Genomic DNA, 20,332 nt, shown 5'->3' on the forward strand with positions numbered 1-20,332 from the left:
TTCTTTACCCCGATTTAACGCGGCTGCATTTGACGGGGTGGCTGTTGAAACCGCTCTTTAAGACGAGAGGGCATCCCAGAGTCTGTTATACCAACCATGTTACGGGCTAGGAAGCCAGTTACAGCAGCTAATTATCACAGAATTTGGTGAGCTTATATTGGTTGGTGTGAATCTCGAAGTTTCCGACCTCTTCTTTCAAGTTATCCCGTCTTCTGCTATTTTTACAGACGGGGTTAGATGGAGGACTATGTCTAGCGACACTAAATGTACAGGTATCTGCTTTAGCAATTTTCTTTCAGTGCCTATTGGCTATTTTGCCAACAGTGCAAACTTTCCTGCAAGGTGTCCTTAGAGTTCAACCTCCGTTAATACCACCTACAACTCCATGGGACTTGAATCTAGTTTGACTTTTTGCAGTCCTCAATTTTTTAACCCTTACAACAAGTGGATGTTCGGTTTCTAACATAGAAAACAGTTTTTCTCTTAGCCTTAGCTTCGGCAAGTCGTGTTTCTGAATTAGATGCGTTGTCATGCAACCCACCGTATCTGGTGTTTCATGATGACAGAGCGGAACTTCGGACGAATCCCGCTTTTCTACCAGAGGTAGTATCCTCTTTACATAAATCAACCAATCGTAGCTCCTATTTTCAGCAGGTTCAGGGACTCCAGCTACTTTGGATGTGGTTCGTGCTCTTCGGACATCACCAGTACGTAAAACAGATACAGTGTTTGTTCTCTATGATGCAGTCAAGGTAGGTTGGACAGTTTTCAAACAGACCATGGCTACATAGATTAAAATGAGCATTCGTCAGCCTTATTTTCATGCTAGTCTACAACCACCTGCATCTATTTCAGCACATTCACGGGAACGTCATGGGCAGCAGGTTGTGGGGCTTCCACGACGCGACTTTGCCGTGCAGCTACATGGTCGTCAGTGCACATGTTTTGTGCGCTTCTACAAATTTGATACTTTTGTGACTTCAACATCTAGCTTTGGCCGCCTAGTGTTACAGGTGCCAACCAGCTCTCCCGCCCAAGGGGGAAACTTTGGTTCATCCCAAGAGTACTCCAGTGATCCCTAGTGGATGAAAAAGTAAATAGGATTTTGGTACTTAACAGATAAATCCTTTTCTTTGAATCCATAGGGAGCACTGAATGCCTGCTCAGAGCAGTTTCACCTGTCTTATGGTAAGTTCAGTTTATCTTATGGAACACATAATCACCTACTTGTTTGAATGTTAAGGTGATTATCTGTTGCCGTTCAACTTTCTAGTTTATCTTATAATGTTATATGTAATTCTCCATTGCCCATCCTCTTTCGCTCCTGTTCGGCTCGTCAAAAAAAACAAACACTGAGGCATCTTGGGAGTAAGGAGGGGGAGGAGGGTTACTAATTTAAATAATTAAATGTGCCTATCTCTGCTAACGCCCCGTCCATATCCCAAGAGTACTCCAGTGCCCCCTATGGATTCAAAGAAAAGGATTTTTTCTGGGAAGTACCTAAATCCTATTGAGGAGGAAATTAATATACCCTGGAAAATATGAAATCTTATTAATGAATTGTAAAAGGCGTGTAGTACAATGCATAGTCACACCTGTGTTTCGTATGTATTGTCATGTTATGTTTTATGTAATGTATTTTAAATTGATAAAATAAAATAACTACTCCATAATAAAAACAAAAATCAAGGATGTTGTGTGGCACTATAGCTGTGTAGCGTATTATGAATTGTGCTTACTGATGTGTAGCATAGTGCTGTTTATCATTAAATCTTTGCTACTCAGCTCCACACAGTACCCCTTCAGTCTCCCTCAGACCATCCCATATGCCACTCTTATGTCCAACACACCCCCTAACATGCCTCTACAATGCCTCACACACCCTTTCAGTGCTCCACATAGTAACTGGACAGACCAGTGTGCAGTCCTGCAGCAGAGAGAGAAATAAACCGCTGTCCACCAGAAAGGAGCGCAGGCTGCAGACACTAGGCAGCAATGGTGTGATCATCTGTGTCTCTGATGCTGTCAGATGTATCTGGAGTGGGAGCACCTGGTCACAGCAGTCATTTCTCTGCAACAGTCTCTTGTGCTGTGTTGGACTTTGCGGGTGATGCAGACCTGATCGTATATGTAATTTAGCACATCTACGATCAGCTTCCCTGACGTCGGGGGGGCACTCAGCACAGGGCTAGTCCGCCCTGCATGTCAGGCCCTTCCCCGTCGTACAAGTACAAAAGCATTGCACAGCGGCGATGCTTTTGTACTGTAGGAGTAGCTCCCAGCCAGCGCATCTCCTGCGCGCTGGCAGGAAGCTACTTGTCGCTACCTAGGTTGCAGCGGCTGCATTACCCGGACCGCGCTCCCTAAATGATGGCCAAACGCCGCTGGCCCGCCCAGCGACCTCCTCTGCCTGTCAAATCGCAGGGCTAAGACGGCCATAGGCCAGACCTGATCGAACGCGCACAGCAGCAATCCGGTCTGAATTAGCCCTTTTGTCTAGTTACTAGTGTGGTGCAGTGGGCCTGCCTGGAGGAGGAGGGTAACTGCTGCCCAGGAGGGTAGTGTACAAATTGGTGCTGCTTATCCATTCAGCGTAGTGCTTTCTAAAAGGGCAGGGTGTGGCGCCCTGCTAATTCTGCCCAGCAGAAACACTGCCTACTCTTCATGCAGCTTTTGAAAAACTGGGTCTTGTGACAGATCTGCAGTTTAAGAGCATGTAATTGTCTACTCAGCACACTACCCAAAGAGAGACCAGCTCGGATAAAGCAGATTGTCACAATGGGATCCATCTATAACAGGTTTTACCCCAGGAATACCATTATGACTACTAATTCTATTGCATGAGGTTCACTGACTCTGTCCTAAAATATATTTCTCTAACGTCCTAAGTGGATGCTGGGGACTCCGTAAGGACCATGGGGAATAGCGGCTCCGCAGGAGACTGGGCACATCTAAAGAAAGCTTTAGGACTAACTGGTGTGCACTGGCTCCTCCCCCTATGACCCTCCTCCAAGCCTCAGTTAGATTTCTGTGCCCGACGAGAAGGGTGCACACTAGGGGCTCTCCTGAGCTTCTTAGTGAAAGTTTTAGTTTAGGTTTGTTATTTTCAGTGAGACCTGCTGGCAACAGGCTCACTGCATCGAGGGACTAAGGGGAGAAGAAGCGAACTCACCTGCGTGCAGAGTGGATTGGGCTTCTTGGCTACTGGACATTAGCTCCAGAGGGACGATCACAGGTTCAGCCTGGATGGGTCCCGGAGCCGCGCCGCCGGCCCCCTTACAGAGCCAGAAGAGCGAAGAGGTCCGGAGAAAGCGGCGGCAGAAGACGTTCCTGTCTTCAAATAAGGTAGCGCACAGCACTGCAGCTGTGCGCCATTGCTCTCAGCACACTTCACACTCCGGTCACTGAGGGTGCAGGGCGCTGGGGGGGGCGCCCTGAGACGCAATGAAACATGACAGAAATACCTTACATGGCAAAAAAAATGCATCGCATATAGCTCCTGGGCTATATGGATGCATTTAACCCCTGCCAGAATATAAAAAAAAAACACCGGGAGATAGGCTCCGCCCCCTTTTCGGCGGCCTTATCTCCTCAGCACACTGGCGCCATTTTCCCTCACAGCTCAGTTGGAGGGAAGCTCCCTGACTCTTCCCTGCACTACAGAAAGGGTTAAAAAAAGAGAGGGGGGCACTATTTAGGCGCAGTATTAAAACATACAGCAGCTATGAGGGGAAAAACACTTATATAAGGTTATCCCTGTATATATATATATATATAGCGCTCTGGTGTGTGCTGGCATACTCTCCCTCTGTCTCCCCAAAGGGCTAGTGGGGTCCTGTCCTCTATCAGAGCATTCCCTGTGTGTGTGCTGTGTGTCGGTACGTTTGTGTCGACATGTATGAGGAGAAAAATGATGTGGAGACGGAGCAGAGTGTCTGTAACAGTGATGTCACCCCCTAGGGGGTCGACACCTGAGTGGATGTACTGTTGAAAATTACGTGACAGTGTCAGCTCTATATAAAAAAAACAGTGGTTGACATGAGACAGCCGGCTACTCAGCTTGTGCCTGTCCAGACGTCTCATAGGCCGTCAGGGGCTCTAAAGCGGCCGTTACCTCAGATGGCAGATACAGACGCCGACACGGATACTGACTCCTGTGTCGACGGTGAAGAGACAACCGTGATTTCCAGTAGGGCCACACGTTACATGATTGAGACAATGGCAAATGTTTTTATACATTTCTGATAATACGAGTACCACCAAAAAGGGGTATTATGTTCGGTGAGGGAAAAACTACCTGTAGTTTTCCTAACTCTGAGAAATAAAATGAGGTGTGTGATGATGCGTGGGTTTCCCCCCGATAATAATAAAAGTATTGGCTGCATACCCTTTCCCGCCAGAGGTTAGGGTGCGTTGGGAAACACCCCCTAGGGGGGATAAGGCGCTCACACGCTTGTAAGAACAAGGGCTCTACCCTCTCATGAGATGGCCGCCCTTAAGGATCCTGCTGATAGGAAGCAGGAGGGTATCCAAAAAGGTATTTACACACATACTGGTGTTATACTGCGACCAGCAATCGCCTCAGCCTGGAGGTGCAGTGCTGGGTTGGCATGGTCGGATTCCCTGACTGGAAATATTGATATCCTAGATAAGGATAGTATATTATTGCCTATAGAGCATTTAAAAGATGCATTTCTATATATGCATGATGCACAGCGGAATATTTGCCGACTGGCATCAATTATAAGTGCGTTGTCCAATTCTACCAGTAAAATGGTCAGGTGATGCGGATTCCAAACAGCATTTGGAAGTATTGCCTTTGAAAAGGGACATTTGGGGTCGGTCTTTTAGACCTGGTGGCCACGGCAACAACTGGGAAATCCACGTTTGTACCCCAGGTCGCCTCTCAAAATAAGACGCCGTATTATCAGGCGCAGTCCTTTGTTGGCAAGCGGACAAAAGGTTCCTCTTTTCTGCTCGTGACAGAGGGAGAGGAAAAAGGCTGAAGAGATTAGCCAGTTCCCAGGAACAGAAACCCTTTCCCGCCTCTGCCAAGCCCTCAGTATGACGCTAGGGCCTTACAAGCTCAGGCACGGTGGGGGCCCGTTCTCAATGAATTTCAGTGCGCTGTGGGCTCACTCGCAAGTAGACCCCTGGATCCTTCAGGTAATATCTCAAGGGTACATATTGGAATTCGAGACGTCTCCCCCTCGCCGTTTCCAAAAGTCGGCTTCACCGACGTATCCCTCTGACAGGGAGGCAGTTTTGGAAGCCATTCACAAGCTGTATTCCCAGCAGGTGATAATCAAGGTACCCCTCCTGCAACAGGGAACGGGGTATTATTCCACACTATTGTGGTACCGAAGCCAGACGGCTCGATGAGACCGATTCTAAATCTAAAATCTTTGAACACTTACATACAGAGGTTCAAATTCAAGATTGAGTCACTCAGAGCAGTGATTGCGAACCTGGAAGAAGGGGACTACATGATGTCTCGGGACATCAAGGATGCTTACCTTCATGTCAAAATTGACCCTTCTCACCAAGGGTACCTCAGGTTATGGTACAGAACTGTCACTATCAGTTCAGACGCTGCCGTAGGGATGGTCCACGGCACCCCGGGTCTTTACCAAGGTAATGGCCGAAATGATATCCCTTCGAAGGAAGGAAATTTTAGTTATCCCTTACTTGGACGATTCCCTGATAAGGGTAAGATCCAGGGAACAGTTGGAAGTCGGTGTAGCACTATCTCAGGTAGTGTTGCGGCAGCACGATTGGATTCTCAATATTCCAAAATCGCAGCTGGTTCCGACGACTTGTCTTCTGTTTCCTAGGGATGTTCCTGGACACAGTCCAAAAAAAAAGGTGTTTCTCCCAGAAGAGAAAGCCAGGGAGTTATCCGAGCTAGTCAGGAACCTCCTAAAACCGAACCAAGGCTCAGTGCATCAATGCACAAGGGTTCGGGGTAAAAATGGTGGCTTCCTACGAAGCAATCCCATTCGCTAGATTCCACGCAAGAACTTTCCAGTGGAACCTACTGGACAAATGGTCCGGGTCGCATTTTCAGATGCATCAGCGGATAACCCTGTCACCAAGGACAAGGGTATCCATCCTGTGGTGGTTGCAGAGTGCTCATCTTCTAGAGGGCCGCTGATTCGGCATTCAGGACTGGGTCCTGGTGACCACGGATGCCAGCCTGCGAGGCTGGGGAGCAGTCACACAGGGAAGGAATATCCAGGGTTTAGGGTCAAGCCTGGATACATCACTTCACATAAATATCCTGAAGATAAGGGCCATTTACAATGCTCTAAGCTTAGCAAGACCTCAGCTTCAAGGTCAGCCGGTGTTGATCCAGTCGGACAACATCATGGCAGTCACCCACGTAAACAGACAGGGTGGCACAAGAAGCAGGAGGGCAATGGCAGAAGCTGCAGGGATTCTTCGCTGGGCGGAAAATCATGTGATAGCACTGTCAACAGTATTCATTCCGGGCGTGGACAACTGGGAAGCAGACTTCCTCAGCACGACCTCCACCCGGGAGAGTGGGGACTTCACCCAGAAGTCGTCCACATGATTAAAAAACTCGACAGGTATTGCGCCAGGTCAAGAGACCCTCAGGCAATAGTTGTAGACGCTCTGGTAACACCGTGGGTGTACCAGTCAGTGTATGTGTTCCCTCCTCTGCCTCTCATACCCAAGGTACTGAGATTGATAAGATGGAGAGGAGAAAGCACTATATTCGTGGCTCCGGATTGGCCAAGAAGGACTTGGTAACCGGAACTTCAAGAGATGCTCACGGAGGATCCGTGGTCTCTACCTCTAAGAAGGGACCTGCTCCAGCAAGGACCCTGTCTGTTCCAAGACTTACCGCGGCTGCGTTTGACGGCATGCCGGTTGAACACCGGATCCTGAAGGAAAAAAGGCATTCCGGATGAAGTCATCCATATCCTGATCTAAAGCCAGGAAGGATGTAACCGCAAAAACATTATCACCGCAATTGGCGAAAATATGTTGCGTAGTGCGAGGCCAGTAAGGCCCGACGGAGGAAATTCAACTGGGTCGATTCCTACATTTCCTGCAAACAGGAGTGTCTATGGGCCTGAAATTGGGGTCCATTAAGGTTCAGATTTCGGCCCTGTCAATTTTCTTCCAAAAAAGAACTAGCTTCAGTCCCTGAAGTTTAGACGTTTGTAAAAGGGGTACTGCATATACAGCCTCCTTTTGTGCCTCCAGTGGCAATTTGGGATCTCAATGTAGTTTGGGTTCCAAAAGTCACATTGGTTTGAACCACTTAAATCTGTGGAGTTAAAATATCTCACATGGAAAGTGGTCATGCTGTTGGCCCTGGCCTGGGCCAGGCGCGTGTCAGAATTGGCGGCTTTATCCTGTAAAAGCCCTTATCTGATTTTCCATTCGGACAGGGCGGAATTGAGGACTCGTCCTCAGTTTCTCCCTAAGGTGGTTCCAGCGTTTTCACCTGAACCAACCTATTGTGGTGCCTGCGGCTACTAGGGACTTGGAGGAATCCAAGTTGCTGGATGTTGTCAGGGCCCTGAAAATATTCCAGGACGGCTGGAGTCAGGAAATCTGACTCGCTGTTTATCCTGTATGCACCCAACAAGCTGGGTGCTCCTGCTTCTAAGCAGACTATTGCTCGTTGGATTTGTAGTACAATTCAGCTTGCACATTCTGTGGCAGGCCTGCCACAGCTAAAATCTGTAAAAGCCCGTTTCACAAGGAAAGTGGGCTCATCTTGGGCGGCTGCCCGAGGGGTCTCGGCTTTACAACTTTGCCGAGCAGTTACTTGGTCAGGGGCAAACACGTTTGCTAAATTCTACAAATTTGATACCCTGGCTGAGGAGGACCTTGAGTTCTCTCATTCGGTGCTGCAGAGTCATCCGCACTCTCCCGCCCGTTTGGGAGCTTTGGTATAATCCCCATGGTCCTTACGGAGTTCCCAGCATCCACTTAGGACGTTAGAGAAAATAAGAATTTACTTACCGATAATTCTATTTCTCATAGTACGTAGTGGATGCTGGGCGCCCATCCCAAGTGCGGATTGTCTGCAATACTTGTACATAGTTACAAAAATCGGGTTATTATTGTTGGGAGCCATCTTTTCAGAGGCTCCTCTGTTATCATACTGTTAACTAGGTTCAGATCACAAGTTATACGGTGTGGCTGGTATGAGTCTTACCCGGGATTCAAAATCCTTCCTTATTGTGTACGCTCGTCCGGGCACAGTATCCTAACTGAGGCTTGGAGGAGGGTCATAGGGGGAGGAGCCAGTGCACACCAGTTAGTCCTAAAGCTTTCTTTAGATGTGCCCAGTCTCCTGCGGAGCCGCTATTCCCCATGGTCCTTACGGAGTCCCCAGCATCCACTACGGACTATGAGAAATAGAATTATCGGTAAGTAAATTCTTATTTTTTCTGATGCACTAATTGAACATTTAGTGAGCGCAGTCACATAATTATGCTCAAAATCCATATGAAAATGGCCTTTGCCTATATTGAGATGCTATAGGGATAAGTTGCCTCAAAACTGATAACTGCACACAGCAAAAAGCCATACATTGGGCCTAACGGTCCATACACACGGTGAGACTCTCACTATGCGGCATGGACTGTGATCGGTATCGCAAGCACAGATGACTCTGCTTGCGATACCGATTTTGGTTAAGTGACAATTTTGACTATCTTTTACACAAGATTGACTTGCCTGCACAGTCTATTTTTGCTTGTGATGCCGATCCCACGGGACCGTGAAAACGGACAGCAGCGATCAGGTCTAAATTAGGCCCATTGTTCATTGTAACTGCTATGCTGCCAGCATCCATTGCTCTTATATTAAGTAAAGGTTCACCACCCTTAACATACTCTTGATTATGGCTATTATTATTGAAGGGCCTAGTAGCAGGTGTAAATGTCAGCATTTAGTGGTATGTATAAATGTCTGTAAAACTTCTTAAATGAAAATGAGCGAGACTTCATCTTAAGGTCTTCTTCTTTTTTGCAGCCAATATTTTTGCATCGGACGCTCACGTACATGTCACATCGCAACTCTCGATCAAATGTCAGAAGGTAATTTACTGGTACAATGTCTGGATGTGATTTTGTACATGGGGATTTTCAAGATGAACACTGGTGTAGTGTTGCATGTATTTGTGTCTGTTTATACTGATTAAACATTATTTTTAAATTCTGCTAGACAGGCCATCTCTCATAGACTGGTTCTTTCACTAGTTTAATTGTTGCCCAGTGCATTACATTTCTACTATATCATTTTACAATGTGTCCTGTCCATCTAGGATAGTGTTTTTCAACATTTTATCCACATGGAACCCTAACAGTGCATGTTTTCAAGGTGTCCTCTAATAATTAGTACCACCTGTAGATCTTTTATGTTAGTCAGTTAACACATCTGTGCTCCACCTAGAATATCTGGAAAATGCACTTTTAGGGTTCTATGAAGACCAGGTTGGAGTGGCAATGTTAAATTCCTTTGTCGTATAAACAACCCTTAATGAAGTCTAAGAACACAGTACGCTGTTTACTTAAGAAGTACCGTAAGGGTACGCTAGTTGCGTAACGATCGCTTAGTCGTAGGCGAGACGCTCAAGCGTCACGTTCGCTCACGGCCCAGCGATCACAGGACAGCACGTTATTGGTGATGACTAGAGTAATGATTCGCTATGGCGTAGCGGACGCTCGAGACCACGAGGAGATCACCAGCGGCGCAGACGCTCACAACGCTATACCTTTTATGTCTAAACCTTTTATCAATGAAATACACAGAATACCTTAATGTGAATACAGGGTGTAAGTGCAACCTTGTGTAACCTGACTAACTACAAAGCTGCTTGAGCGTCACCGACGCTCAAGTGAACACTTAAAACTATAGGAAATACACGGATACTGGTTTAGGGTCCAAAGCCTATTATCTGTATTATAACTATTATACTTGCAAAAGAATCACAGTACAAATGATACACTACAATATAACAGAGACTTCCTAACCGAATAACTATACAAGAAATACAATACAATACTATGCTGATCTAATACAATACAATATTAGTCAATGGGAAATACGAGAGAAAGAGAAGGGAGAGAGAGAGAGAGAGAGAGACGGAGAGAGAGAGAGATTGGCTCACAGTAAGACAATATGATTACGGAGAAAAACTTACGCACAAAGGGTATGATCGCATGCGCCTCTGGACATCCAGCTTCCCGATTATCAGCAATGAGAACCGTTTGATGAGAAGTGAAGGCTGGATGCCACAGGCCCGTCTTTTATGCTACTCACACAATGCAATCTAATGGTCCCTACAACCTCATTGTCCATTGGACGCAGGAATTCGGCTTCGCACTATAACAAAAGGTCATAGGGTGATTCATACAGGTGGGCTGTGGCGATTTCAAACAGCTCAGGTGGGTGGGAAACTAGGTTTCCCGCCGCATACCTGAGTATGAGTAAATAATAGAAATGGACATAAACTTCTTATGTCCATAACTATCCGCACGAGCGATTAATACGCTCCAAACCAACACCGGAATATTGCTATTTAAATACTCTTCCGATGGGTACCAAACACTGCTGTATGATTCCTGTTAGACCCTTAGCACAATACAAAGAGGGATTCCTCCGTTCAGGGACATTCCATATTAACCAAACTTTCAGACTCTATCAAAGGGACTATGGTCTACAAACTACATTAATTGTGGAAATATGTAACGATTGGGTCGCACGCTACGACTACATACTCTTTACCGTAAATACGCATACCGATGCGAGCAGGTGCACGCATCAGCGGGCATGCGCTATCACGGGAAAGCGCACGCATGCGCAGCGCGGACCAGCGTGAGGTGCAAATATGGCAGCGTGTATAGGGATATTTTTCTGACTTTGACAGTCCACCCTTTGGCAGTCAATAATAACTGCCACCTTCAAAACAAAAAAAGGAGAAAAATATAAGTCAGGGGTTAATTCATTTCCATGGTTGGGTAAGGAAGAAGAGAGGAGTAGGTGTGAAGAGGGTATGACCTAGTGAGAAAGCAGAAGCATGTGTGTATGAGTCCATGTTTGGAGGGTCATGTATCATCGTGCCGTACGTGTGGTAAATCAAGCTTCGAGGTATTGCGAAGTATACATTTGAATTCCTTCTTATCCCGTGGTACAGGTCTGTGGATGGGCTGTCAAACTTTACCGAGCTCTTTTCGGCTTTTGAACAAAATGGGGAGCACATTTTAGTTGATGATACATGAATGGGGGAATATGTGATTGCTGATATCTGTGCCTGTATTCCCTATACTATGTGTGTTATTACCTGAGGGTTGTAGAGATGAGGATGAAGAACACTTATGGAAAATGCAATGATATTCTATGTCAGGTAAATGTACATCTGTCGTTGAAGTTTTGTTCGGTATCTGTTGAGAGTCGTCTTCTTTGCGCTGTATTGCTCCTTGGGCATGAGCAAATAGCTTTGTCAGTGCCATCAGATTTACAAAAAATGTTGGGCTAGCGTGAGTTTAAAAATACTAGGGAAACTGGGGATCCATGGCAAAGTTCATCAAGTGTCCATATCATAGGTAGTCAAAACTTCATCTTTGGTGCTTGTCTGTTGTCTGTATAGCGTCTCGTCAACTTCCTCGTCCAAGGGGGTCTTTGTATCTTGGGGAAAAGCAGAAAAACAGGTGAAAGAAACGGACCGTATAATCGCATTTTTCATCACATCCTGGTTTCTATCATTGGGTCATAAATCAAATCCAGGTTAATTACAGTTTCCTCACTCCTCAAGCTCATCACTTTTGTACTTTGTTTGCACCTCATTAAAGCCTGCCCGCATCTAAATATCAATCCAATAGATATAACAACACCTAAAATACATAGGAGAAACTTTCCAACATCCATTATGACTCCTTGAGCCCAGTCTCCTAAACCGGAGAACCAATTTCGCGGGTTCAACCATGACACCCAACCAGTCAGCTCATTACCTACAGCAGCAAGGGTGAGATTGTGTTTTCGACGAAATTCCCACTTCAATTGGAGAATATCGTCCATCTTTTGGTCTATGACCTCTACCGGATCCTCGGTGCTATTTGTGATATACGTGCAACACTTTATGCCGTACTGTGTTGCCAATGTAACACAATATCCGCCTGTTACTGCTGTAAGATAATTAAGAACCATCCTATGCTGAACTAGTTCTGTTTTATAAGCTTGAAGTTCTCTTCCAGTGTATCTGAACGTGTCATCATACATTTCAGTGATATTATCTAACAAATTGGCGAGTGCGGAAATGTATCTATAATTCATCACTCCCCGAGCGGTGCGAGTGAAATCTAACGCTACCAGAACCTGAATCCCGGTGGATTCATGGATAAGATCAGAGGCCGGATGCTCTAACCTTTCTGACAGTTGTCTTTTAACTCGGTGCTCGTAATGAGTGTGAGTATAAGGAGCTTGGGCACCACGGTGTATGTCCTTCATTTTGTCATGTGTAACAGTCATCACTTCAGGCAATACCTTTCCAATATAACACAATCCTTCAGAGTTTGGGGCAAGCCACTTGTACGCCTTTCTCCCGCATATGAAATATGCATCATCGGGGAGAACATATGGGACGGAGAAGGACATTACCATATTACAAACCTTCCAGGTGAAATCTCCTGACCCTAATTCTTCCATCTGCTTAATGCACGTATCAGACTGTACGATATGTGCACAGTATCCTGGTGATACTTCTCCAACTCTAGTAATTCTATTTCCTAGGGTGTATCTATACCGGAAAGATTTTCCTCTACTGGCTATGTGGCGTACAAGCTCTGTATCTGTAGGCATTCTATCTGCTCTGTGTGAAAAGGTCATGGTAAGGTTGCTCCATGACACTTCCCAATTTCCCGGCTTACGGGGATTGGAGATGTTAAAACATAAGAGGGACCTATCCACATGGTATTGGTGGAGCTTCAAACTAGGAGGGCTGGAGATGTTAAACCTCCGGTCCACCGGTCTCCCACCACTTAGCTCAAGTACCTCCCCTAACGTTAAAGGAAATGGTACTAGCCCTGATTTGCTATGACCCTGAGGTACTTGAGAGCATACCCAACAATCTGTTTGGTTTAATACGTTACCCACTAAGGAGTGATAGTCACTCAATGGATGCCGGTCCATATGGATATTAAAACTGGATTGGCATTTCTTTATGCACCCATCCTCAATCAAATTGTCACAGAGCCTACAGATACAGTTTTCTTCAGCTAACAATCCATCACAATTTCTTCTATCGGATCGTTTTCTGATACTCGCCTTTGCTTGTTGGTTTGGTTGATCTTGGAAAACTACGCCTCCATCATCATAATCGGAACCCATTCCAGAACCTCTCTCGACCTCTATGGTACTCTCGCCGGAACAGACTGCTCTGGTCAACATCATGGTTAACATCAAAATCCGGATCACAGTCTCTTGGGGCAAGTCCATCTTTGAGGAGGAAATAGAGAAGAATGAGAAGGGGGAAAAAGAAATTTTAAGGGAGAGGGGATGGGAAGTGGAGAAAAACAATAAAAGGGGGAAGGGAGTCAACAACTGCTTTCGGTCTTCAAGGCTCAGGTGCCGCCTCAGTCCTCCTGGAACAGACACTCCAGTGATACAACCTCTACCGTCTGTTCCTTATCACGGGACCTCTCTGGATCAGCAACCTTTTTGCAGTGGGATGAATGGACCCAAGTCTCTCTCTCAGCAACCTTCAATGCTGTGGTGCTAGTCAATAAGACCTGGTATGGTCCTTCCCATCTATCAATAAGACAACCTGAGCGTAGAAAATTTCGTATCATTACATAATCCCCAGGTTCAATGTCATGACAATTACTATCTGGTAAATCAGGAATCACCAACTTCAGATTATCATTTTGATTCCTCAACTGCTTACTCATGTTAATCAAGTATTTTACAGTTACTTCATTGTTACATTTCAAATCATCCTGAGGGTTAATCATGACATGCGGTTGTCGACCAAACAGAGTTTCAAAAGGGGACAGGTTAAGAGGGGACCTGGGAGTGGTTCTGATGCTATACAAAACAATGGGTAAAGCTTCTGGCCACGTCAATCCTGTCTCTGCCATTACTTTACTCAATTTATTTTTAATAGTGCTGTTCACTCTTTCGACCTTCGCACTCGCCTGTGGACGGTACGGAGTGTGCAGCTTGCTATCAATACCCATTAATTTACACAATCCTTGAAAGACATCACCGGTAAAATGGGTACCCCTATCACTTTCAATGATTCTAGGGATACCATATCTACATACAAATTCCTGCACAATTTTCTTAGCTGTAAACATAGCGGTATTTGTAGCTGCTGGAAATGCTTCGACCCAATTCGAGAAAACATCTATACAAACAAGTACATATTTCAAATTTCGACATGGGGGTAATTGAATGAAGTCAATTTGTATTACCTGGAAAGGGCCACCGGCAGGTGGGATATGGGATGGTTCTGTAGGTATTGCTTTTCCAATATTCTTTCTCAGACAGGTAAGGCATGACATTGCTCTTTTACCCGCATGAGAGGAGAATCCTGGGGCGCACCAGTATGCTCTTACCAATTTGCACATTCCCTCCTTGCCTAGATGAGTCAACCCATGAGCTGCTTCAGCCAGACATGGAAGATATGCTCTGGGGGCCACTGGTTTCCCATGTCCATCCGTCCAGAGCCCTGAGGACTCCTGGCCATATCCCTTTGCCTTCCAGACTGCTCTTTCCTGTGTGGAACACAAATTCTGCATCTCACACAACTTCTGTGTGTTGATGGTATTAAATACCATCAGTTGTGTGGTGTCTGTCTGTATGGGGGTAGCAGCTGCAAGCTTAGCTGCTTCGTCTGCTCGGCTGTTACCAAGTGACACTGGGTCTTGACTATATGTATGTGCTTTACATTTGATAACAGCCACTCTGTCGGGTTCCTGTATCGCTGTTAGAAGCCTTTTTATATAAGCTGCATGCGCTATCGGTGTACCAGCTGCCGTCATGAAATTTCTGAGGCGCCATAGGGCTCCGAAATCATGTACTACCCCGAAGGCGTATCTAGAATCGGTGTAGATATTGGCTGACTTACCCTTAGCCAATTCACATGCTCTGGTTAGGGCGACCAGTTCAGCAACCTGGGCTGAGTGAGGTGGACCTAGCGGTTCCGCTTCTATGGTGTCTTGGTCATCTACGACTGCGTATCCAGTACACAAGTCTCCCGAGTCTGACTGTCTATGACAACTACCGTCAGTGTAGAACGTGAGTTCTGCATCTTCCAGTGGATTGTCACTGATGTCAGGCCTTGCGGTAAAATTTTGGGTCAAATATTCCATACAATCATGTGCATCTTCCTTTGTATTAAATCCTCCTTCCCCATCACTCTCACCTTCCACCCTTTGTGTCTGACAAGGCACACCTGGGAGAAATGTTGCAGGATTTAATGCGCTGCATCTCCTTATGGTGATGTTTACTGGGGCCATTAATGCCAATTCCCATCTTGTAAACCTTGCTGATGAGACGTGTCTGGTTTGGGCAGAATTCAATAAGGCAGATACTGCATGTGGTGTATGGATTGTGAGGTTGTGGCCTAGCACGACATCTTCGCTTTTTGTCACTAGCAATGCTATCGCCGCAACGCTACGCAAGCATGTGGGGAGGGATCGCGCTACCGTGTCTAGCTGAGCGCTGTAGTATGCAACTGGCCTGCTGGCATCACCGTGTTTTTGGGTTAGTACCCCTGCTGCGCAACCAGCACTTTCTGTTCCGTATAGTTCAAAGGGTTTCTCATAGTCTGGCATACCTAGTGCTGGTGCCTGCGTTAGGCACTGTTTGAGTCTCTCAAATGCTGTTTCGGATTCGTCTGTATGCGAGATCCTATCAGGTTTGTTTGAGGAGACCATTTCCTGCAAAGGTAACGCCAATATGGAAAACCCTGGGATCCAATTACGGCAATACCCACACATTCCTAAAAACGTCCTGATCTGTTGCTGGGTTTGTGGCAGTGTCTTGTCTCTAATGGCTTGGATTCTATCAGCGGTCAGGTGTCTCAGTCCTTGTGTTAGACAGTGCCCCAAATATTTTACCTTAGGTTGGCATAATTGCAACTTGTCTTTGGAAACCTTATGTCCTGTGTCTGAAAGATGAAACAGGAGCTGTTTCGTATCCTTCAGGGAAGCTTCCAGCGAATCTGAACACAGTAGTAAATCATCTACATACTGTATCAATACTGATCCACCCTCCGGTTGGAAAGACTGTAAACAATCATGCAAAGCCTGAGAAAATATACTTGGACTGTCTATGAAACCTTGGGGTAACCGAGTCCACGTGTATTGGACTCCTCTGTATGTGAATGCAAACAAATATTGGCTGTCAGGGTGCAGAGGTACCGAAAAGAATGCGGAGCAGAGGTCAATAACAGTGAAAAATTTGGCAGTGGGGGGAATTTGCATTAGGATGACAGCTGGATTTGGCACTACGGGGAACTGACTCTCAACTATTTTGTTAATCCCCCTTAGATCCTGCACTAACTTAACAGGGAAGATGGGACTATTTGCTGTGCTGGACGTTCTTACTAGAATGCCCTGTTGTAGCAAGCGCTCTATTACTAGGAAAACTCCTAACTCCACCTCTGGCTTCAGAGGATACTGTGGGATTTTTGGAGCTATCCTACCATCTTTTACTTGTACAACTACTGGAGCTACGTTTGCCATTAATCCAGTGTCCTGTCCATCTTTTGTCCAAAGTGACTCTGGTATCTGAGATGTCATCTCTTCTATTTGGGATGGATTCCTATTTGTCATAATGGGATGTGACATTAATTTTGATGGGGAGTCTAACATGTCTCGTACTTCCTGAGCGTGATTCTCAGGAATGTCCAAGAATACACCTTCAGGAGTACAATAAATGACGCAACCCATTTTACATAGTAAGTCTCTTCCCAGGAGATTGGTTGGTGCCGATGCAGCTAGCAAAAATGAATGCTTGGTATGCAAAGGCCCTATTGTAATCTCGGCTGGTTTGCTAACAGGGTAGTGCTGGACTACTCCTGTTACTCCCATGGCTGGAACTGTCCTACCAGTGGTTCTCATGCCCACTGTCGAATTTATCACTGACTTGGCCGCCCCTGTGTCTACAAGAAAGTTTAAGGTTTTACCAGCTACATTGATTGCAATCTCTGGTTCACTTCCAAGACTGGCAATCAATTTCACTGGCTGCAGATTACAGGTATGGCCACACCCCTATTGGGTATGCTGACCTCCCTGAATCCCGTTGGCAGCAACTACTTGTGGGGGAGTTAGCTGGGAACTACCAGAGGCATGCCAATCTCTGTTCGGGGGGTATCTTTTTGTTTCCACTGTATGTGGCTCAAAACTCCGCCTCTGTGGACCCTGCTCCCAATGTCGTGTGTCGTGTCGTTGTCTAGGGGGTTGAAAAGATCTTTGTACACTCTTTGTTCTACAGTCTCGTGCATAGTGTCCCTGTTTGTTACAAGAAAAACATGTTATTACACTTGACTTACCCACAGGATTCGGTGGTACATACGCAGGCTGCCTTGTGGTCAGCGCCTGTATACTTACTGACATCAACTTATCACTTTGCGACTCCCTGTGTCTAGTGATGTTTCTGTCGTGATCAATAGCAGCCTCTCTCAATGTGGACACCGACCGACCTCGCCAACATGGTTGCGTGGTCTGAACCCTAGTCTTTAATGTTTCCTTTAAACCATCCATCAGTACAGATACTGCTACTTCTTGGTGGTTTGGGTTGGTCCTAATGTCTTCTATTCCAGTGTACTTTGCCATTTCTAATAGTGCCCGATGAAAATATTCTGTTGCCGTTTCAGACTCTTTTTGTCTAATGGAGAATATTTTGTTCCATTTAACAACGGCGGGGAAATACTCCTTTAGCTGTAAATTTATCCTTTTTACGTTATCTTTGTTGTACACATCTGAAAGTGGTACATCTTTATCTAGTCCACAATCAGCTAAGAATTGAACTGAGTCGACATTTGAAGGTAAACAAGCTCTTAGCAGTATCTGCCAATCCTTGTTGTTGGGTTCTACAGTGTTACCTAGATCCCTGATGTATTTTTGGCTAGCAACGAAGTCTTTCCTGGGGTCAGGAAATTCAGACACTATTGTTCTTAATTCCATTCGGGAAAATGGAGTGTACATGGCAATGTTCCTTATGGGAGTGGCTCCTGATACATCTGTTTTCCCATTGGGAACTGCTATTACTCTAACAGGGTTAACTCTAACAACCTCATTCTGTGTAGATTCTACAACTTGTGGTGAAATTGTTTCAGTATAATGCATGGTGCCGTACTTACCCGTTGACACGACCTCACCTATCCCTCCGCTAGGGGCTTTCGCTAATCTCGTGGGTGTTGCTGTGCCTACTGTGGTCTCTGCTATGGTGGCCGCTAGAGAGAGAGCTGAAATTGTTGCTGGATCGTCTTCTTGATCACACTCCTGAGGAAAGTTCAAAACAGGGTACAACTTGCACGGGTTAATACTTGCATGAGTTACTTGGTTAACATCATTAACATTTACAGGGTTACTAAGTGTTTGTGTTTTACAACCCAGTGCGTTTCTCTCCGTAATCAACTTCTCTCCTGCTATGTATGGTGGTGGCGGGGCTGTGGCTATCAGTTTCCTGACCGCCCCAGATCCCGCCGCCAGAGCCAAACCTCTCTGTATCTCACCTTCCTGTTGCCACAACTGTAAATAATCATGATGCTGAATTCGTCTCTTTGTTGATTTTATGAGACATATCCTCCTCCTTAAATTTTGTAACACTTCTGGACTGAAGCTACCTATTCTTGGGAATTTCTCCCTGTCTTGTACAGTCATTCTCTCCCATTCATCACATAAAACCTCTGTGTGACTTCCGTATTTTTCACACATGATGTATCTTGCCGACCCGACTGGTCGGTTCTCTGAATCAACCCGAACCGAGGTTGATCGCCCCCTACCTGAACAATTGGCCCCCATAATCTGCAGGTGTTGCTTACTACTCCTTTGATCTTTATATCACGGTCTTCAGCGAACCCTTACAGCAAACCAAATTATTCAAAATAGGCCGGCGGTGGCGGTTTACCGAGTACCCCACTCACTCGCCCACCTCGACCAATACGACCTGATCACACCGATATGGTGCTGGCGTACTCGATACAGGGCCCTACCAGAAACCTTCTGTTTACTGGAACATATGAGGGTTACCCGCAGGACACTTACTCTTTCCAGTAAAGGTGGGGTTGTTAGATAGTTCCTGAGTGACCAGCGAACTTCCCTTTAAAAATAAAAAAATACACCAATCACGTCAGAATGTACAAATAGCGTTTGTGACCACTTTACTCTAATGGTATTAGGTCAGATTACTAACTACTGCACACAATTACGTGCGGTACAATCGTTTAGTACATAAGCACTACCTGTTATGTACTGAGAGATCAATGGAATCGAAAATTGCGGCTGCGAATTCCTTCAGCCAGAGCTTCCAATGGCATATATGGGTTTTAGCACCAACCCCCGGGGTTGTGCTTCTTGTACCTTTATAGCGGACCTTCTTTGTCTCCTTATGACCTCCTGGTCTTGTTCTGTACGACCTCCTGGTCTGACCTCCTGGTCTTGTATACTGGTCCGCTATACTCTAATGCTCATATTTTATTTAACCAAGGATGCCTCCTTAGCCACCGTATATGTCACTTACACGTATGTCCTACCCGATTTCTTTTTGGTTCAACCTCTAAGTTATATAAACTTATGTAATAAAAACACACTCACTCAACACATGTACACTTTCGTTTCTATATCTATTTCTGCGCAGAAATTTTCTTTAGCCCAGCTGTGTTACCAATTAGGAGCAGGATCTGTTAAACTAAATTTCAAATTTTCCAAAAATAGATTTGCGTTATTTACCGCGTCGCGTTATCTACCGCTGTGCGTTACTTATCGCCTTTTCACAACTTGAGCTACGTGGGCGTAACCGGACGCTACGTTGCGTAATGTACGCTGCGTGCGTCTGCCTTTGGATTGCGTACGCTAGTCTTTGTTAGAGACACGTGTACGCAAAACAAAAGATCCACCGTAACACAATTTCTTTTATCAATGTAAACGATCCCTGATCATCTACCGCGTACCCCACTGGTTTTGCCTTATCTCCCAGGCAAACCTGTGTGTTTGTCTACACTTTTAACTATTACCTCTATTCTTAAACTATGAAATAACAGCAAGTCTCTTTTAGTACTTTCTATCAACTATAAAAATTGGCAAACAGGAATAGTGATCTACGAAATTGAAAAAGAAAT

At 45.6% G+C, this 20,332-nt stretch overlaps 1 protein-coding gene across 2 annotated transcripts in view; it reads left to right on the plus strand.

Moving 5' to 3' along the window:
* The window catches only part of SUZ12 (SUZ12 polycomb repressive complex 2 subunit), a 296,912-nt gene that overhangs the window by 33,528 nt on the left and 243,052 nt on the right, over positions 1-20,332 (plus strand). For both annotated transcript variants that reach the window (XM_063960868.1, XM_063960869.1), the window contains one exon: positions 9,019-9,083. In XM_063960868.1, coding sequence (XP_063816938.1) covers positions 9,019-9,083 — 65 coding nt within the window. The remainder of the gene's footprint in view (positions 1-9,018; positions 9,084-20,332) is intronic.

The sequence above is a fragment of the Pseudophryne corroboree genome, chromosome 3 (assembly GCF_028390025.1).
Source record: "Pseudophryne corroboree isolate aPseCor3 chromosome 3, aPseCor3.hap2, whole genome shotgun sequence".
Lineage (NCBI taxonomy): Eukaryota > Metazoa > Chordata > Amphibia > Anura > Myobatrachidae > Pseudophryne > Pseudophryne corroboree.